This window comes from Plectropomus leopardus, chromosome 1 (genome assembly GCF_008729295.1).
Source record: "Plectropomus leopardus isolate mb chromosome 1, YSFRI_Pleo_2.0, whole genome shotgun sequence".
Classification (NCBI taxonomy): domain Eukaryota; kingdom Metazoa; phylum Chordata; class Actinopteri; order Perciformes; family Serranidae; genus Plectropomus; species Plectropomus leopardus.
This window is the reverse complement of record NC_056463.1, coordinates 20,829,867-20,851,413: the sequence shown is the minus strand read 5'-3', so window position 1 is coordinate 20,851,413 and position 21,547 is coordinate 20,829,867. Positions and strand designations below refer to the sequence as shown.

The following is a 21,547-nucleotide window of genomic DNA, read 5'->3' as shown; positions in this document are numbered from 1 at the left end:
ATGTATTCCATCAAGGTAAACCATCAGTAAAGGAGTTAACACTACTATGTTACATATAATAAGCTAATACATTTATTATTTTATGCTCCATGCCAATTCTAGCAGATCATGAGAGTACAATAAATGGATGAGTTTGGTTCTATGTTCCTGTCACTAAATTATTTTTTGTAAACTGAGTGCACACTTTTTGTTTTGTTAATATATTTTTTTGGCTAAAAGAATTCACTTAAAACAGACAGACACCTAAAGCTCCTACAGGTATCTTGTCATTTATGACACTTCCAGTTTTTCTTCAGTGAATCTACATCACACAAATAGGCTTCATGACATGTTATTAGTTCAGCAGTAAATATATTTAGTAATTTTGTACGTTCAGCTTTAGTTAGATAATGCCTGCAGTTATAAGACTTAGACACAATGATATAAAGAAATATTTTTGCAAAAGGCTTATTAATTATAATCTTGTTTCATCCATTTCCACATTTCTTTAAACACAGAAATGTGATTCTCTTATGATTTCTTCACAAATTATTCAGTGAAACATTGAATATAAAACATTTTTTGTTGTCGTTTAGTAACTTTTGTTTACTTGTTGGAAATGCTCTTGATCATACAACGTGAGGCGATGTCTTCTGATAAAAGGGAAATGACCAGCATTTTAATCAGAGTGTTGCAGCATCGTAGCAGTCAGCCTGGCACTTAAACTGGACAAACCTCAACGTGTCCAGTGTTGCATTATAAAGTGTAAATGCCTGAAAATAAATAAAAACAAACAGCAACCACACATTAACATGTTCAACATGTTAATGCTCCACTCTCAACCCATCAGCCCGACAGTTGGATGATCTTTGCTCTCGAGCCAGTCAAGCCCACTTGAATGTGTCGCCTCGCTGGTGATTTGCTGAAACAGCGCATCATTCACCAACTCCTCCTCCGCTGAAACATTCTGATATTGCCCTTGCTGCTGGTTGGGGTCAAACAGAAGGTCTGTGTCCAGTGCGTTAAGGTCATTGATGCTACTGGAGAGCTCCGATGTCATTCTGATTTCACAGGGGAAATCTGTCGTGCCTGTAGTCAGCTCTGACACCTGCTCCATGAGCTGACTGCCAGCAGTGAGTCTGTTGTCTGTCAGGAGGTCTTTCACAGTGCTGCTGAAATCCAAATGCTGCTGGAGCTCTTCTTGATGCGGCTGCGAGCTCACAGTTAACAACATAGACTGGGCCCGTTGTGGATGCTGCTCTCCAGAAGCTGATTGTCCTAAGCTGTCACCCGCTGGGAGAATCATTTGCTCATTAATAGCGTTTTCGATGAGGTAATTTGGCCTCTGCAGCTTGCACGTGCTGTTGGATTCAGAGGTCATCAGGCTGAAGTGGCTGTCACTGCAGGAGAGGTTGGGGTCGGACTCCAGGAGCTGGGTGAGGTTCATGCGTGCGGTGTAGCTGGAGGGTAAATTATTGATGCCCAGACCCCGAACCGTATCGTCATGGTCCCCATCCAGCTTGCTCAGAAGAACATTGGTGATGTTTTTGCTGTTGCATTGTTGGCCCGGCGTGGGCAGGACCTCAGTTTGCATCATGATGTTGAGCGGCACAGAATGGCTCCTCTGAGCCATGCTGCTCACCCCGAGATTTGTCTGGCTGTTTGCAAAGATGTTCAACATCTCAGGCGTCACAGGAGAGTTGAAAGGAGACACTACTGAACGAGGAACATGGGGAAGGTTTCCTGTGTTTCCACTCATGTTCCTCTGATGCACAGCGGGGCTCACACTGCGGCAACGAAAAGTGGTAGCAGCCGTGCTGGTGGCTTTGTTATCCAGAGGGGCGGGCACAGCAAAGCCCTCCTGCTTGGCCATGCTCGCTACCTGCTGCTGCACAGGCGAGATGGGAGTCAAGCGGCCAAAATGGCTGTCGTGGTGCCGTGCATGAGGGACGGCGAAGGCGTGAGGTTTTTGAAAATGGTCGCCTATCAGGCCTTGATAGCTGGGCAGGATTCCACTGTTTGACTTGTTTAAGCTTCCACTGCTGCTGTTGTAATTGTTATTCATCCACTCCAGCCTCGTCTTGTCAGGGTGCGTGGCCATCGGTCTCTGCATGGGCTTGACCGGGCTGCTGGAGACGGTGCTGCTGTCATGGAAACCAGTGATGCTGGAGTTGATGGGTGTAAATGCAAACGGGTTCCTGCACTCGACTGGACTGGGAGGCACGGTGCTGCTGCAGTTGGAGTGTGGAGTTCCGACTGGGGTGTGACGGCTGCTTCCCAGTGCGCTGTCCACTGGGGTTGTGGAGGCGATGCGGGAGAAAGGGCTCTCTCCGGTGAGGCCTTGGGTTCCTCCAGTCACTTCTGATGTCGGTGTGGGTGTAGGTGTTGGAGTTTGGATCAAGTTGCTGCTGCTGTTGTTAGCAGCATGATAGAAAGCAGTGATGGTTTGACTGGTGGACAGTGTGTTGTCCTGCATCGCAGCCTGTTGGTCTTGCAGTGCAACACTGTCTCTGAACTCCTGCAGGTTGTTAAGTTTCATCTGCTCCTCCATCTGCACCAGCTCCTCCACGATGCTGTCCTGAGTCACATCATCATCAAAGGAGAAGTAGTCCATATCTGTCTGCATAGGGAGCTGGCTTGACGATGAAGCTTGATTTAAACAGTCAGCGGGGTTGGACTGAGTGTAGGTGTGTTGTTGAGCTCCTTCAAGGCTCCCTGCAGCTGAACTCTGAACATCACACACACCTGACTGTGTTTGGAGGCCCGAGTTATTAGTCATGGCATGCACATTAGCCACCATGTGCCCCTGCTGTTGCTGTATTAATGCTCGACTTACTGAGGTGCTAGTTTCCATAACAGTGGAGGTGTTTTTACTCTGCATCGTGCTCTGTGTTTTGGCAACAGAGTAAAAGCCACTGGCTCTGAAAGAGGAAGTGCAGAGTGCATGGACTTGACTGGAGTTCATTTTCGTCTCGACCTCCCTAGTAGCTGGTGCACTCTCAGGTCTGGTTGGAGCTCCTGGCCTGAGGATGTTACCGGTTGTGTTTCTAATCCCGTATCCAAGGCCAGCAGCGCCCTCTAGCTCTGGCTGCTGGGGCATAAAAACCCTTTTGATTGGAGAAAGGTCCGGAGTGAGGCCTGAACGCTTCCTGAGGCTCTTAGTGGACAAGAAACCGTCTTTTGCTGACGTTACGCTGCTGCCCTCCCCGAATGAAGGTGGTCTGCTGGTGTTCAGTAAAGAAGCAGCGCTGGTGTTGTGTGTTGAGGGAGATAAGTGCAAAGCGCTGGTATTATTGGTATTAATACTGATATTGTTAGCACTATTATTGCTTTCGACTGCTGCCACAGTGCTTGAGGGGGACTTGTCGTTGCATTTAGAGGTTGATGTGTCCTCCAGACCCAGGAAGCCTTTAGACTGGGGTATGGGCACACTGGCTGCCCTCTGTAAAGCTCCTCCAGCCCTGTTTGCAGTTGCTTCTTGAGTCAGAATTTGACCACCAGGATTTTGCATTTGGCTGTTTTTATGTATAGCTTCGACTTCCATTTCAACATCGACAGTGTTGGTAGTCTCGCTGGGCCTGGCCACCGGGGCCAGAATGGGGACTGCAGAGGTACTCCTCATGTTTTGATTGGAGCTGATGTCTTCGGCACCTGCAGAACTACCAACGCATGCAGATGCCGGCCGCAGAGTGGCGTTAGTGAGGGAAGTGGTGGTATTGCTGCTGTTTGGTGCGAGCGATATGGCTGTCATCTTGACCAAACTGACCGGGCTGACGTGACATGTGGTCATCACGGTCTTAACGGGGCTGTTGCCGATGATCATGGCGGAGGGCGAGCGCAAAGTGATAGCAGTCGTCGCCGTCGGCTTGGGCAGGATTTGCGGATAGCGCTGCCGAGCCGAGCGATCCCCCACAGGAGTGAGGATATTTTGCGGGGTTTTAGGGCTCTGTTTCACTGCCTGCACTGGCTGGGTCACCATTTGGAAGTTGATAGGAAGCATTTTGCTCTCAACTGCTCCCATTGGACTCGGGGACATCAGCTGCCTGCTTCTTTGTACCTGCAGAGAGGGAAGCTCAGTCAGAGTCGAACGTCTGAAGCCTAGATGATTCTCACAAGATTTGCATCCAAATCTGACTCTCATGACCGACAGGGAGCACACTGTTTGCTGTTACACAGCCATAAATAAAACTGTGAAACCACAGCCTCGATATTATCAGCTTCATAAAACTGTCATCAGGCCATCAGCGAGGCAGGCCGTGTATTATTTTCAGGACAGGGGCGGCTATTTAGGAATATCATCTTTGTCATATGACCGGTAGTAGACATTTACTCAGAAAAAAAAAAGAAATTTAAACGGCATCAAAGTTTCCAAACATCAATCCAGACTCCTTTGAACGTTTAAAAATGGCTCAGGACTCTGATGACCAACAAGACTCGATACAAGCATCATCTATGTCCTCTAAACAAAGCTCTATATGACTGAAAGGGGTCCACAGAGCACATTTTACTCATGCTAGCCTGATAAAGACTCATCTTAATACTGAGCCGTTATGTCCTCGATGTGGAAACGACTTCATGCAGTCAGTGAGCTCTTTGAAGTCTCTTCTTAAAACATGCTTTATTTCCAGAGCCTAACCTGATTTTACTTGAGTTCTTTTAAACTGTCTTTATTTCCTTTGTTTTTATACACGTAATTGTTTCTGTCTTCTTTTAAAACCCTGTTGTTTTTACTTTTGGCTCGTCTATTCTATTGTGTTGCCTTGCAAAGCACTTTGTAACGCTGCTTTGAAAAGTGATTTATAAATAAAGATAATCATTATTATATAGTATTATTATATATTCTGGTTATGTCCAAATTTCCTCACCCTCTGGATAAGTATTTTTTAGTGAGATGTTTGAAACCTTACTTTGGTCCTGACCCAGTTTGTGTTGATTGAACAAAAAAAAACCCAAGCTGTCTGACTAAATAAAGCCGATGTGGTCGTAGCTTTCACTACACTCCTCTCAATATGATCCCCCTGAAAAGGAAGCAACACGCTCCCTCGTCTTTTTTGCATTAGATTAAAGATCTTATGTATTTCTTTACGCTAGAAAAAAAACAAACACTCAAAATGTCCTCTCAGGCGTTGTTAAGATATGAAGAGGTAGGGATTTTTTTTAGTCTCTACAGGAACCCCATTAAAGAGTAGAGTAGTACCTCTAAATGTCACTTTACAGCAGAGAGCAATTTCTTTCTCTACTCCTCTCCTCTTTTAACCACTCAGAGTGATTAGACAGAAAATCAGAGGTGTACATTAGAAATGCAATTTGCAGCAGTGATCTGATTACCTGTTTGATGTCAGTGTGTTCAGTATTAAATTATTTGCTAGAACAAAAAGACTTTGAAAACAATGCATCAGTCAGACTGCACTCATCTTTATCATTAAATGACTTCGCTGTGTTAGATTTTTAGAGAGGGGGGATTTTGTGATTATCAGGTTTCAAGCATTCAGAAAAACACATTTTTACCATGTTAAGTAAAAGTGAATCTGGTTTTTAGTTTTTCCTCACCGTGATGGGGCTCGGGACAGCAGCAACCACGATGCCGATGGTTGGCTGAGGTGAGGGAGGGGCGGGGCTGGCACAAGGCACGCTGTTGTCTGCCCTCTTGGTTTGTGGCTCTCCAGGCGAAGGAGACTGCAGCTTCTGTTCCTGTTGTTTCCTCTGGATCTTCCTCTGGAGCTGCTGCTTTGCGTCAACAGACGGTGAGGACAGGGTCGCAACATGAGGCTGGTAGGAGTGAGCCTCAGCCGCAGTGGGGACGAACGCTGAGACCGTCTGTGGAGGCTTAACCTCTGAAGAAAGGAAACAAGGGATTTACATATATGCTGCCAGAGTGTAGGTATCAGACACTTAAATGTAATGCTTTTTAAGGTTTAAAATATCTGTGGCAACTGAGACCTCACTTATTAAAATGTAAGATTATTTATTGACTTTTAAGGTGTAATATCTGTAAAATTAAATTTAAGACACTCTAAAAAGTTTTTAAGGACCTGCAGGTGCCTTGTGTGCTACTGATTTTAGTAAAAAGTAATAACCTCATCATGTGAATATGTAGCTATGGACAATATGGTTTGATCATGATTATCATGATCATGTTTATTTGATCCCCATTAGCTTTTGCAGTAGCTAAACTTTAAGGGGTCTGCACATATAAAATGTCCACATTAAACATTGACGCACTAATGAATAGAAGGTCAGAAAGTAGAATAAAACATGAAACAGATTTAAATTTCATGTTTTTAGATTTAAAAACCCAGCTGATGCTCATATAACAAAACCATATTAATAACAACACACATCAGTTAAAAATATCAATAACCAGTTCAAATTGCCACATAAAATAAACAAATGAAGGCAAAAGCACAACGAGCAGGGCTAACAAATGACAGCACACCTACAGCTTAAGGCAGGTGACATTTATTGTAACATAAAACATGACTTTTTTATTGTGTGGCCAAAAAGCGGGGGGAACACAAATGGGGCGTTTGTTGGCAGGTTTCCGGGTAATTTTGTGTTTTTCACTCTGCATGTAGGATGGGTTTATTACCACTGTATATTTAAGCCATGCTGCAAAATCTTGGTTATATTTTTTGGGAACGAAGTTATTTTGAGATTTTGCAGTGCATGTACATGAAAAAAAAACAAGTCATAAAATACTACTTCCTATGTCTCTGCATTTATTAGATATTTTAAAGATTGATTTATGACATTTTAATACCAATTAAGGCAATATTTTAGATTAGTGTCCTCAGTGCCCTTTAAGACTTTTAAAGGATCTGCAGGACCGCTGAATGAGAACTAATAATTACGAGAATACAACCAGCTACAACATCAAATAGTAACATTCATGTATTAATATTCAGTCCTATAGTATGACTTAGCTACAAATGCATTTATTTCTAAAATGTGTGAGCACTTATTGATTCTCTATTATTGAAACTTTTGAAAACGCAGAAAAATTTTGAAAAAAGAAAAGTAAAATTAACTGGACGTTTCAAAGATAATTAAAAGATATTCTTGGGTCTAGAGATTAACTCTGTGTTGTTTATCCATATACAGAGTGTGTTATATGAATGGGTTGTGCAAGAATGCTCCATTAAAGTTGTAAAGGTTTAAGGTATAGCTATCCTCATGAAAAGAAGCATCTGGAATAAAAGTGCAGTAACAAGCAGCTGCCACCAGATGTCCCTGCTGACCCGTTTTTTTTCCCCCATGAAGCTCATGTTAACTGAGTCTGACCTGTTGCTGTGCCCGTCATTATGGTGAGAGCTGCCAGAGACTTGTTGCTGATGTAATGGCTGTCGATGAGGAATCGAGCCAAGTCTTCCACGGCATCAAACTGGCGTTTCAGCACCTTTTGAGCCCACTCACACACCAGATCACAGGCTGCAAATCTCACGTCCTCCTTTATGCTGCTCAGCTGGCCCGGTGACTCCAGGACGTCACACTGGAGCTACACACAACAGATATGTGGTTAAATATATTAAAATGGCACATTGCATGACGGAACAGTGACCACACTGAGTCAATGTAAGGAAATATTATTAGGGAAAATGCAAAATGTACTTACTCCGTCCCCTGTTTTATGGAGATCCAGAACGGGTAAAGATGGCATGTGAACAAATGGCCTCTTCCTCAGTCCACTGTAGCAATATGTACACCGGTGTTAAGATAAAAAAAACCTTGTGATTCCAAAAAATTAACATACTGGCAATATAAAATTAGAAATATGGAAATTAAAACTTGAACTTAAATATTGAAGAGTGAAGGACTAATGTCAGTTTGCCTGATGACACTACTCTAATTTTAAAATGTTGATATGTTGATATTGAACCCATTCTGTTACTTTTTTTTTTAATCTGGTGCAAAAAGTGGAAAAATGATATGGAGAAAAACAAATGTTTGATTCCTTGGAGCTCAAAACTGACTCCCTTCAACAGGCAAAAGTTTTTCCACAATATAATTCATAAAATGAATGACTTACGATCTGACCTTACACAAACATAATTCCATTAACCAGAATGACAAAAGGTCATGAATATAAATCAAAACCCTCAAAACAGAAAAAATTACAGTTGCATCATGAAGGTCAAGATCACCGTGACTTCTCCAAGGGGCTCTGCATTATGCTTCTGCTTCTGAGGCACAGGGGGACTTTATTTTATTTCACATCTATATTTAGAGGGCTTATGAACTGCGACAGCAGATGGTCTATGACCAGAGACAGAGGCCAGACTGTTACAATCCATTCCAGCAAAGGATATTTTGATTTTCCTCTCATGCCAAGTCGACGCGCCTTCATGTTTGGGAAGACATTTTTCATCATTTTTCCAAAGTCTGCAGCGCTCAGCGGGTGGTAGTTCAGATTGTCACAGAAGCTCCTGAAAGACATAAAACACAGAATAAATGTAACTAAGAATACAGAATTAAGAAATTAATCCAAGTTAGTTTTTAACAAAACCACAGTATATTCTTTATCATGAATATATAATGTCAACACAGAGCAGGTTATTAATTTGCATCCCTGTTAATGTCAGTTAAAACTCTTTTTCCATTTGAAAAATTAAAGTGGCAATATTTAAAGTTTTTTTGTCTCAACTTATCATGATGAAGTAAAACTTGATGGCACATTGACTAAATGAGTGCATGTAGATTGGTTCCCTGAAAGCTTCACTTTCACTTTGCAGTTCAGTCTGTCACCTTATAATCTTCCGGGTAAATGAAGACTCAATTTACAGCACAAATGAAGTGCATTTCCCCGTTCGGTTTTGGTAGCTATCCTGACTTACCAAAGATCAATTTAGATTTTTTTGCAGTTATTATCCCCCAGAAGTGGAAATGGTGGATGGTGTTATCTGGTTCTCTGTATGACAGCAGCGCTAACAATAAGTACACATGGAAACACTAGTGGGGTTAAAAGTTGAAAAGTTGTCTTTTTCCAATGATTTTCATCATGGTTTGGCAATACTGGTTGGAATAATTAAAGCTAATATATATTTAAAATAAATCATCTAAAAAATGGTTACATAATAGGAATTATATGATATCACCTAATGAAAAGTTGTCTTTTTCCAATTTAATGTGATTTTCATCATGGTTTGGCAATACTGGTTGGAATAATTAAAGCTAATATATATTTAAAATAAATCATCTAAAAAAATTGTTACATAATAGGAACTTCCTGACGTTAAGAACCAAAAATTAAACAGCGCAGTGTGGTCAGTGGGAATATGTGAGTGTGAACAGGTGAGTTTTTCTGGCTCTGCAATTCTCCTTGGCACTGCATTTTAGCATCTTTTGTTTTAGTTTTACAGCCCTTAACTGTTCTGGTGTAATCTCTCAACTCTCTCTCTTCTGTGTCGTTTTCAGCGAAAAAAGCTTGACAAACCTATTGTACATACATTACCTGCTGAAAGAGAGTCAATATTAAACTTACATTCATCGGGTTGCCCAAAATGTGACTTTGTTGTGTTGCCCCCAAGTGGTCAAAGAAATCAGTTTATAAATCAGTTAATCAGTAAGGTATGTTATGAAAAGTTAAGTGTAGAATTGCAACAGCAAAGTAGTCTCATTAGTGCCCGCAGATAGAAGCATTAGTAAAATGATAACCATAAAAACTAAACTCTCAAAGTGAAGTCCAGTTCGGTATTCTTGAATTGTAGTTTAGTATGCTTTATTCCCATTTCCACCTAATATTAAGTTACCCAAAAACTTATATACATTTATATATGCACCACACAGACATGTTTATGTATGTATTTTACACTGTAGTCCATTGATTGCGGGGTTAACTAAAGTACTGATGATCTTCAAATGTCTTTGTGTTACTTTAACCAAAAACTTAATATGTTTTTAAATTTAGCATCAGCTTTCAGAAGAGAAAGTACTGTATGTGAATATCAGCTGTTAAATGGACTTTTAAAACTCCCTAGAAAGACTGCAGTGTGTTGTTTAATTGTAGAAAACAAAATGTTTTAATTGCATTTCAATGCAAGCACACAGCGTCTCTTTAAAGCCTTTTCACCTGTCTGTCCTAAAGGCGCCAATATTTCTGGAGGGCACTGTATTTCTGATCTAGTAGAGTTAAAAAGACAGTTACATAACACTGTCAGAGCATTTCAATGGCTGTCTCAGACTTTCCATTCTAATATTACCAACACATGCTGCTCTCTGTGATTCCCATGCCTGCTGCGTCTATTTATACTGTCGCTTCAGCCGCCAGTAATTTAGAGGAGAAAGAATCTCCAACATTGGTATCTATTTAAAAGGTGAACACCAATGATACAAATACATAGTGCAGTTAAATAAGTCAGATTTATTCTCTGTGACTCATAAATTTTTATGTGTTTAATGTAAAGTTTATGCTTTTGACTCCACCGTCTGTTTGTACCTACTTGTATTCATCGTAGACTTCCTGTTTGGGAAGAGAGGTCTCAGGGTATTCCTCTAAATGATGGCGGATCCAGTTGAATGCGTGCATCTGCTGCGTGCGGCTTGATGACAGGGCGCTCTGGTCACTGAGAAAACATAAATGACAAGGCAGAAGAACAACACTTACGCCGTGACCTTGATTGTAAAAAACCTTCCTCACCAAAGATAATCTAAGATATTAGAGTGTGTTTTGTGAGTGTGTGTATGAATGATCATTATATATCAATTCCATAATCCTTTTAAGACAATACCAAACACAAATATATGCCACTATCAATGATCTATTGTTCCTCTTTCATAAATAATTAATAAGCCGTCAATTTTTTCTATAAATACTGTCAGACAGCAGGTGTATTTTTACCTTTTATCGGCGCTGCTGCTCGGACCAGAAGGCAACTTAAGGTAGAGGTAGAGTTTTTCAATGTCTGAGAACTTCTCCACATCTTGCTGCAGAAATAAAAAGGGGACAAAAATAGTTTTATTACTTGTCCTTCCCATTCATCAGCACAAAGCAGTTTCTTGTCATGGTTATAAAAGTCCTGTTACACCTGCAGAGCAGAGAGTTTGTTTGATCAGTCACTGTGTTTAAGACTGAAATACCTCAACCATTATTTCATGAATTGCCAAGAAATTTTGTGTTACCCAGGGGATGTATCTTATTGATTCTGGTGACTCTCTCACGTTTCACGTAGCTCCACCTGCAGGTTCGCATTTGTACTTTTGTGGATATGCTATGCAGGACTTACCAAAACAACAACACATAGGCTCATACAGAGGTAATCCCTCTCATTCATCACCGAACCATTAGAAGTGTGTGGTGGTATGTTTTTCTGCAGAGACTGTCCTCTGTTTATATTTTCTTAATGTCTTCATATTTTCTCTGTCCATGATTTTTATAAACAAAGTACTCATGTGAGGCTTTCTAAAAGGGCACACAGCTTCCAGATCATAAGCAGCAGGCATCCAAAAGACTCGAAAAAACACAAATATCTATGTTTTTTGACCTTCAAGCAAGAGGGGAACCATTTCATCCTTTGATGAGGTCTTGGATGCTGCTCTGCAGATCGGCATTCCCTCCACAAACTCAAATTAATTATCAGCCTTAAGAAAGCATATTGGATGTCCTGTTAGCCTCGGAATCTAAGATGCGTGCTAACTAAACGTCCTAAGCGCTGCCCCGAGCTTCAAACACTCTTCAACACTTCTAACTATGTTCTTCAAAGCGAAAAAAGAAACATGAGAGTGTGAAGAAGGCACAGTTTAAATTCTGCTGTTTGAATGGCAGCAGACAACAGTTTTGAACATCAAGCAATACTATAACCCTCTAGGAGTGAATTCAGTGACATATACTATAAAAAGCACACATACCCTTTATAAGTATTCATGTTTTATGGTTTTACGAAATTCATTTGTATAAATTACATAATACTTGTTTGCATAAGTATTACAATACATACTGCATCTGGAAGTTTGACTTTTGATGAGTCGGTGTTGTGACAAAACCTTCATCATGGAGACAGGAGCAAGCCAAGCAACTCCCCGAAAAGTTGATGTACGAGTTCTACTTCATGTATGAAAAAGCCATTTGGGCTGAAGCCATTTGGGCTCCAGAGAAAGCAGTGTAAAATCAAATAAACTGCCTCAAGTGATGTCACTTGAGGTAACATTACTTGGAGATTAAAGACTAAAAGTTTGAAAATCAAAAAAAAAAAAAAAAAAAAGAAAATCTGGGAGTGTGGTTTTAGTGATCTTACCACATCTCTGACAGCCTGTTCCTTATCTCCGCTTAAAGCTAAATCAGTCGTTACTAACACCACACGCCTGAATCTCAAGCACTGTACCACGGTCATGTAGGCTCCACGGTTTAAGAGGAGTGAGATTTTTATCTTTTTTTTTAATCTGTCCATCTTGAATTTGACAGTGTTATAGGAATGGAAAGAACAATGCACAGCTGAAATCTGCCTGGCGCAGATATTCCTCCAAAACGTAACATGCAAGGAGACGAGTGAAGGAGGAGGAGAAGTCTAAAGGAGTTAAAAGCTTCAGAAACTGGGCGATCCAAATGCTTAGGGCATACCACATGGGTGCAAAAACCCTGAGCAGCAAGTTTACAAATTGATTCTTGACTGGCCAGACCATCTGCTGCATAATATTCCCCTATTTTCTTTTGCCACATTACCTGTCTCTCTCTACTATCAATAAGGGCATAAAACACCTGAAACCACTGAATAGTTGTATGTCTCTGGAAACCACTTAAGTTCTGTTGCTAAGATATGACGTTGAATACTATAAAGATAAGTGTTTTTGCAGAGCATTATGATTTCACAGTGAAATTGACCTTTGACCTTTTGTATTTAAAACATTGTCGCTTCATCACTTTATCCTTTTAGACTTTTGTGTGAAATTTTGTCATAACTAGTTTATGAATATTTGAGTTATGGCCAAAAACAAGGTCCCAGTGACCTTGAAGTTTGACCTTTTAACACCAAATTCTTATTGATTCATTACTGAGTCCAAGTGGACATTTGTGCAAAACTTGAAGAAATTCCCTTCAAGGTATTCTTGAGATATCCCGTTCACAAATGGGAACGTACAGAAATACAGATATAGGCTTGGATGTTTTAAAATGAGTTTTACTCTGACTTTGACAGCAGTGTGGAGATATGACGCATGAATACGCTGCATGCGCTCAGCTGTACAGTGGAGACACACAAGCATGTGCAGACAGACAGTGTAACCGGCTGCAGACAGACACACAGAGACAGACAGACAGACAGACAGACAGACAGACAGACAGACAGACAGACAGACTTCTGCAGAGCCGGGGAGCTTGTGAGGTGAACTTGAATCCTCTGCTCTCTGCATGATGAGTGTACAGACACACGTCCACACAGCCAGCACACTCATTCACCCCTTACAACTTCCTTCTTGTCAGGAACCACAGCTCTCCCACGGCTGAGAGAAACACTCACATGCACATAATCCACATTTAAAAAAAGCGCTGTCATTTTAAAACTAGGGGTCGACAGATTATCGGCCTGTGCGATAATTGGGACAGATTTTTGGCATTTTGACAATATTCTCTGTCGGTATTTTATTTTCATGAGTCCTGATAAAATTACTAATTAAACAATGAAAAGAAGGTGTCAGCATGGGAGGAACTGAAATTTTTTAAAACCTCAAGGAGCCATTTTTAGTTATTCAATTTTTGTTTAAATTTTCACTTGACTTCATAAAAAAGCATATGATGATGAACATTTCAGTTTTGATTAAACATTTGCTGAAGGCATTTAAACAAAGTTTTGTTTTAGAGTTTGTTATATTCCAAAATCTAAATATTGACAGAAAATTTTTTATTTTTATTGCAAATGCATATCAGTTTCACATACTGGTTAATAGTCTCATTAACTACTAATAATCGGCGTCGGTACTGGCCCTGAAAAACAAATATTGTTCGACCCCTATTTAAAACAAGGCAGTAACGGTGAGCATTTTGTTTTGAGCTAAATTTCAGGCGCAATCTTGCCGCAATCTTGTTGTGGACATTGTTGTCTTTTTTAGTGTGACTCACTTCCTGCTCTGCTTATTTGGGCTGTCAGTGTCTGTATATTAATGTGCCATCAGCTCTGCACAGTAAACTCCTTTCCCCGTTAAACCCACTATAACTCAAAACAGACACCGTGAAAACACACAGGCAGTGTGCATTTTAGGAGCTGAAAGCTACTTTGCACTGTTTGCACATATTTTGTGCCACTTTATACCATAAAGTACATTTCTGATACAACATGCTGAGGGTTTGTCATCCGTAAGATTTTGGTCCTTTCTTTTTTTGAAAGGCACGACAGAGATGAAGGTAGAAGAACCAATCTGTATGAACAGCTACATGACATCACACATTATATACCGAGTAGGCTCTTACATAAGGTGCCAACTTCAACCAGCCTCGGCTCCACCATGATTGTTTTTGCATTGAGGGTTTCTTTAAAGGGCAATTAGAGCATTTAATTAGCAGCAAACAACCATTTGTTATGTAAAGTTATGTTCCCCCTCCAGTACCACCCACATTAACACTGTTAGCTCTGTCAGCACTGTTAGCTCTGTCAGCACTGTAGCGATTAGCTACCACCCACCGGCTACAGAAATGTCAAAATTTAACTGGATGATTTTTATGTAATTGACTATGCCCAGTAGAGATGTAATGACTAGCTGATTAGTTGATCAAAAGAAAACTAATTGTTTACTATTTTGGTCATCAATTTGTTGTTTCAACCATTTTTTAAGCAAAAATGCCAAATGTTTGCTGGTCCCTCAAATATGAGGATTTGCTACTTGTTTTTCTCATATGATGATAAGGAAAAATGTCTTGGTTTTGAACATTTGGCTGGATAAAACAAGAAAATAAAGGCGATCACTTTGAGCTTCTGAGTTGTTTAGGGTTTTTAACTTCTCTGATGTTTTATGGACTACAGGAATAAATCAAGAGAATAACCTGCAGATTAATCTAAATTGATAATAATCTTCTTCCTTGAGCTTGATCTTTCATGTTTTGGGGCTCGCATTATCTTCAGGTCAGGACTAGTAAAACCCAAGGAACAGTATTAGTATGTTAGTACGTTATTATAACATCTGTGGAACATTTTCCCGTTGTGCAGTAAGATCTGCTGTTTTTTTGTTTGTTTGTTTTATGTATGCTGGGATTAAATAAATCCACCGAGAAGTGCTAGTGTTAAAACTCTAAATGCTAGAATAAAAAATAAATCCTAATTAATACTTCCAAAGGTGATATAAAAACGTGTCATTTAAACTTTAATTTGTATGTTAAAAACACACCAAGGATACTCACCAGGATGTTTTCCACTTTTGATTGAACCGATTTGCTGCAAAACAGAGACAAATTATAAATTAGTATGAAGCCGGTGTAACATGAGCGCTTGTGTCTAAAGTGTATTTATTTATAAAGCAGAGGAATGTTTGGTATGAGACGACCCTCCCTTCAGCATCTCTCAGGTCATGTATCCCACCACCAGGAACACGTGTTGTCATATGTAAAAAGAGACAGAGAGAGACTGTGGTAACATTGTCTCACACAGAAAGCTTTTTATACACAGTAATTCATTTTCAGCCACTGACGAAATCTACAGGGTTCCCACAGATTTTCATAGATAAAATTTGTGTATGTGTGTGTATATATGTATGAATATATATATACACACACACACATACATACATATATAAATATACACTCACATACATGTGTGTGTGTGTGTGTGTGTGTGTGTGTGTGTGTACTTGTCTTTTTTTCATACATATCACATTTAAACACAGCTTCAGACAATAAATCTGCCTTTATGATACATTGCATGACGGTTATCCAGGGAAGTAACAGTTTCATTCAAAATTCCATGAGTTTTGCAAAACTTTCAATGATTTTTCCAGGACTGGAAAATGAGATTGTGAAATTCCATGACTTTTCCAGGTTTTCCATGACTATGGGAATGTTTGATCACATTTAATTCAATCTTGAAGGAAGAATTTGATTAAAAAAAAATATGGACCTTTAACCTTAATCAGGTTTATTTTAGCCATAGTGTTTAATAAGATTTTAGGAAAAAGAGTTCCAAAATGTTTTATTGTGATTTCAGATATTGCACATATAATTATGTAATTAATTATGTATAATTAATTATGTAATTATAAATTACATTCATACTGCTCAAATTCAAACTCCAGACAAAAGGTGCAGAACAAATTCACTTCTGCCACATGCTATTCTGACAGCAGGAAATACCAAAAATTGGCAAACTGACAAATTTAGGTCCATAAATTACATGGCCTTCTGCAAGAAGATAAAACAGCACTAGAAGACAGATTTAAACCATTAAAACATTGCACAGAGTCGAACCAGTAACGTGATTATAACTTCTCGAGGTCTAATTCCTAATCTGCAGACAGGTCAAGTTGTTGTTGTGAGTGAGACAGAAGGCAGGTGTCATTTAAAGACTCGGCAGGTCAGAATCAGGAGACACTCTAAGCCATGACAGGAACAGTTCACTTTAATTCACTGTTACTAGGGAGCCAGGGATTTCTCAGTGCTGAAAGGACATCGTTGAGGTGTTTGTTAGGCAGATTTGGCAGACACACTGAATTAGACCTGAGCTGATACAAGAGATCCTTCAGCTCAAACTGTGAATGTCCAGGTGGGTGACTTGAATGAAAGGCAGGAACGCTCGCACTTCACTATCACTCCACCTGAAGACAGTGTGACCTTATAGTTGCAATTGAACTTGCTGACCTGGTTTAAGACAGTCTCACTCTACCATTAACCAGCTGCTCAAGTGAGCGTCAATATTTCTGCTCTAATCGTCTTAGGGTCAGGTCTTAAGGCCATCTTAAGGTTAAAGATTTAGGGAGCAGGACAAATATTCAATAATATGGACGCACAGTGACGTGTTTCTGTTACGGTTCTCCTGCAGACGTTTCACCTCTGAACTGTCCTGCTTTCTGGTAGTTCAGCCTTTTCACATATTATGGCTGTTTGACATTTAAATGATAATACCTGAGTTCATTCACATTCAAAAATAAAATGGTACTTCCAGTCAGAAACTGTCCTTAAGTAACAGCAACCACAGACAGGATACACAATCAAGTAAAAAGTCAAAGTAAAGGGATACTTTGACATTTTCAACTAACTTTCGAGCATAACAATGTGGTTTGAAGATGTAATAATAATAATAATAATAATAATAATAAATGATGTTAAACCTCCCTCAATATTACCAGCGCCCAGATTTCTCAGCTCGAAACCTCTGGGTGACGCAAAAGTAGATTTTCGATGGCTCCTGGCCATGGATGTATAAGGAGAGCTGGATATAGTGGTGGGACCCCATTCATTCCTATGAAAGTTGCTCGAATGATCGACACAGCTTCCATATCATCAGGCAAGAGACTAGAGACTTCAGTCAGCCAAGCCGGCTACTTCTGCTTTAGCATTTTGCTAACTTAAATGGGAATAAAATAATTTCATTTTACAGCTCTTCTAGGCTTTTCAAATGTTATCAGACTAAATGGATCCTGAAAGTAAAAAAAGTCATTTTGTAGGAGTTGAGACACAATATACTCACTGATTTGCAGAAGTCTGATTGACCATGTAAGCCAATTGGAAAAAAATCTTTTTGGGTCATAGGGTAAAACTTTCCAGACACTGAAGCTGTAATTCTGCTGTTTGGTCACTATGAAAATTGGCGTCAAAGCCTGGTGCACTTCCTGGGGGAAGCACTCTAAGGCTGTTGCTCAAACTACTGATTGTACTTCTGTATTTCCATATGCCCGCCACCACGGAAACAACAAGAGTACAGAAGAAGATAGAGAGAGAGACCTGCCCCTCTTTCTCTCTCAAACGCAGACCACACTCAGATCAAAAAGTAAAACTAAGCTTGCTGATCAAATATACCCCAAGATTTTTTTAATATAATTTCTCACCTAAAATGTCTTCAGAAACATGTTGTTCCCTGTGTCAAAATGAACAAGCTCGCATTAAATCACCCACCCACGCAGAAGAGTTTATTAGTCTGATGCCGCACAGTGCATTCTGGTAGTTGCAGGTTTTCTAACACAGCCCTTTTTCTCTGTTTTCTCGAGTCATGTAGCACCAAGTTGTGCATTAGTTTAAACTACTACTACTACTACTTTAAACTGACTGGCAGCTTTATGCAATCCTTGAATTAATTTTTTTAAGTGTAATTCACCTTTACTTGAGGTTTGTTTTTGATTTTGACTTTGTTATGTGATTAAACTAAGGTGTCAGTCATCCTTATTTCCAACTGGTAATATCATACTTCACGGTCACTTATAGTCACAAGATACTGTCTGGTTTATTTATTTATTTGAAGCTTAAACCAGGCAAAGACGTCTGACTTCAGTGAGTTCTTTAAATAAATTGGTGTGAAAATAATTTAGATAATATCACTGCCATGTCTGGGCATGTATGAGCAGTTTTCCAAAACAGATCTTGGAGATATACTTGCCATTATAGTTATGATGCATAATATCAGACCAAGTTAAGTTGATTCGCCCGCTGCTACAGGAGCTACATACTGGAGGTGCTGGTTTTGGCCTGACAGTAATGTTTGGTGATGAAAATAGAAGGAACTTGAATGTCGATGGCTATTACGGCAACAATGCCTTTGACCAATCAGTAAACAAGCAAGAGATGAGGAAGCTGGTGTGAAGCCACGAAGGTGGGGACGAGTGCTACGTCATTTAAAAGTAAAAGTAGCAGTACTCTATAATATAATATATAATACGATATGAGATTATTATTATAACAGGTGTGTTTGTGTTTATGCAACACAATATTTTAATGTTGTAGCTGTTTGAGGTGGAGCTAATTGCAGCTACTAAATACAGTATTAGAGTTGGGCGATATAGGCTGAAAATTATATTGCATTTTTTTAGGCTATATCTCAAAGCACAATATATATCTTGATACTTTAAAATCTCATCAAAAGCACTTCATTAATGCTAGAACTGGGAGACAGAATTGACCTTTTTTTTAAGAAAAATTCCCTCACTGATGGGTCAATATTGTTGGAATGACTATACTTTGAAAAAATATGAACACAATTCCATTTTTGATCAATAATCATTAGTAATGTAGCTTTAATGACTTATGAGAGTAAAGGCAAGTAGAACTGTTTGATAAGTTGAGAAAAGTCCATCACTTCACTGTAATGCAATCTGTAAAATTGGGGGAAAAAAAGCACCATTTATTCCATATCACAATATCCCATAACTTAGACACTATATAGTCTATATGCACACGATATAATATCTTTATATTGCCCAGCCATTTACAGTATACTATCAGGCCGTTTAATGTAAAGCAGTGCATATGTTTATAAACTGTTCACATAATTTGTAGGTATACATCTGCAGAATAACTGGTGACTATAGCCGTCAAAACTATGCAGAGGAGTAAAACGTACAACATTTTCTTCAGGTGGAGTATTAAGTGTAATAAGGCTACATATTGATCCCAAGGTGATCTTTTGACTTAAGTCTGTGAACATTAACAAATTTAAACACTCATCACATGTTTATCAGACATACTTCATAATACTGCAGTTCAGCTTTAAGATTGCATTTCAGAGGAAAACTACATATAAGACATATCATCAGTAAATACTATACAAGGCACAGCAAAAAACTACCTGACAGCATGAAAAAAGTTCAGATCTGCTCCATCAATAGTCATAACAATAATGCAGTTTTAGTCATAATTAACTATTGTGCCATGGCCCATGCATAATTTAACTTTGATGACATTTTGTTTGGAAGACTTTCAATATACTTGTAATGGAATATTTTTACTCTGTGGATACTACTACTTCTATCGAAGTTAACACAGCGGTGGAATGTGACACTACATGTACTCAAGTACTTTAGTTACTTGAGTATTTCAAATTTCTGCCACTTTCTAATCCCATTCCACCTTACTCCACTACATTTATTTGACAGATACTTTGCAGATAAATATTTTACATGTAAAACATAGGATCAGATCATAAAATATGATGCATTGTTTCAGGTTAGAGTATATAGCTAAACCTGGCAACACCTTGAGCGACTAAAACAGGGTGCTACTAATATATTAATGCATCAATAATCCAGTATAATAATATCACATATGTACAACATATAATACAAGGTTTAAGTGCTCAGTGAGTACTGATTACTTTTTCTGCAAGCACATTTTGCTGATAATACTTGTGTACTTTTACTGGAGTAATATTTCGCATTCAGGACAAGGTTACTAAATATAAGTATTATTCCATTGTGGAACTGCTATTTTCACTAAAGTAAAGGATGTGAACACGACTTCAACTTCTTGGTTCTGACTTTGTGACGGAGAGCAGTAAAATTAAATGTGATAATTGCTGAGTATTTTCCCCTCAAAGTGTGCACGGTGTGTGAACAGCTCCTCACCAGATGGAGTTTTTGATCCTGAGCTGCAGAGCGCTGGCCTCAGCGCCCTGCAGCCCGGTGAGCAGGCCGGGCAGGCTCCTCGCCCCGCGGTCCCCCTGCTGCTGCGGGTCCTCCTCGGCCATCACGGCGGGCGTCGGGACGAGTCTGGACTGGACTGGACTGGACAGGAGGCGTGGACAGGTGCACTCGGGTTAAACAACATGGATCGAAGGACGTCGCGATGCTAACGGGACAGCAGCGCGCCCTGTTGTTGTTGTCGTTGCCACCCTGTCCTCCTCCGACATCGCTCGCTTGAAGTCCAACACTTGGCGAATTAAAGACGCTCTGCAGCAAAACTACGCGTCGCTGTCCAACGCGACCCGATGCATGGATATAAATAAAGGCGGGTGTAAACAGGACACGGACAGCTGCAAAACAACTAGCTGGTCCCTCCGGTGAGCTGTGCCCCTCACGTTATGGGATTTCTCTGCATGTGCATGGTGAGTAGTAGTTGTTGAGCAAACGCATGCGCACTGAAGACCCCCAGAATTAAAAACAACATGTAAGCAGACGGCGTTGCTGAACACGTTACTATCAATGTCTGTGAATGTAAATATACGATGCTAACTTTGACCCAGCAATGAAACAAACTTAAACCTAAGAATATTATGTATAATAAGTAATAATTATGATGATGATGATAATAACAATAATTAATAATAATAACAATAACAACAACAACAACAATAATAATAATAATAATAATAATAATAATAATATTTTCCACTATTATTATTATTATTACCTGAATTACCAACAGAGCAATATTGGCAACTGTCCGGGGTACCATGTGACTCAATGATAGGGCCCCTAAAGGCCCTATCTTGACAATATGAGGCTGGTTTGGTAAGACGTACATTTATTTGAGAATAAAGCACAATATCCACTGATATAATGCAGTCTTTATTACCCGATGACTCTTACTGTAGAATAACTAAATAGCCTAGATTTATAATATTGATCTATACTTACCTGTACATACGTGGGCTACAATTTTGAACTATTTTTTACTAAAATGTTTCCTAGTTCATACATTTACTTCAGTAAATTTATTTGGCAGGGTCTAGATACC

General features: G+C 39.5%; 1 protein-coding gene across 1 annotated transcript; it reads right to left on the bottom strand.

Moving 5' to 3' along the window:
• Nucleotides 1-572: 572 nt before the first annotated feature.
• Nucleotides 573-20,913, bottom strand: LOC121944103 (DNA-binding protein RFX7-like). The gene is given in 10 exon segments (XM_042487784.1): nt 573-4,036; nt 5,530-5,813; nt 7,261-7,474; nt 7,592-7,676; nt 8,286-8,402; nt 10,416-10,538; nt 10,814-10,899; nt 15,296-15,329; nt 20,437-20,576; nt 20,579-20,913. Coding segments are annotated over 10 exon segments (4,362 nt in total). The 5' UTR covers nt 20,639-20,913; the 3' UTR covers nt 573-817.
• Between the last annotated feature and the right edge of the window lie 634 nt (nt 20,914-21,547).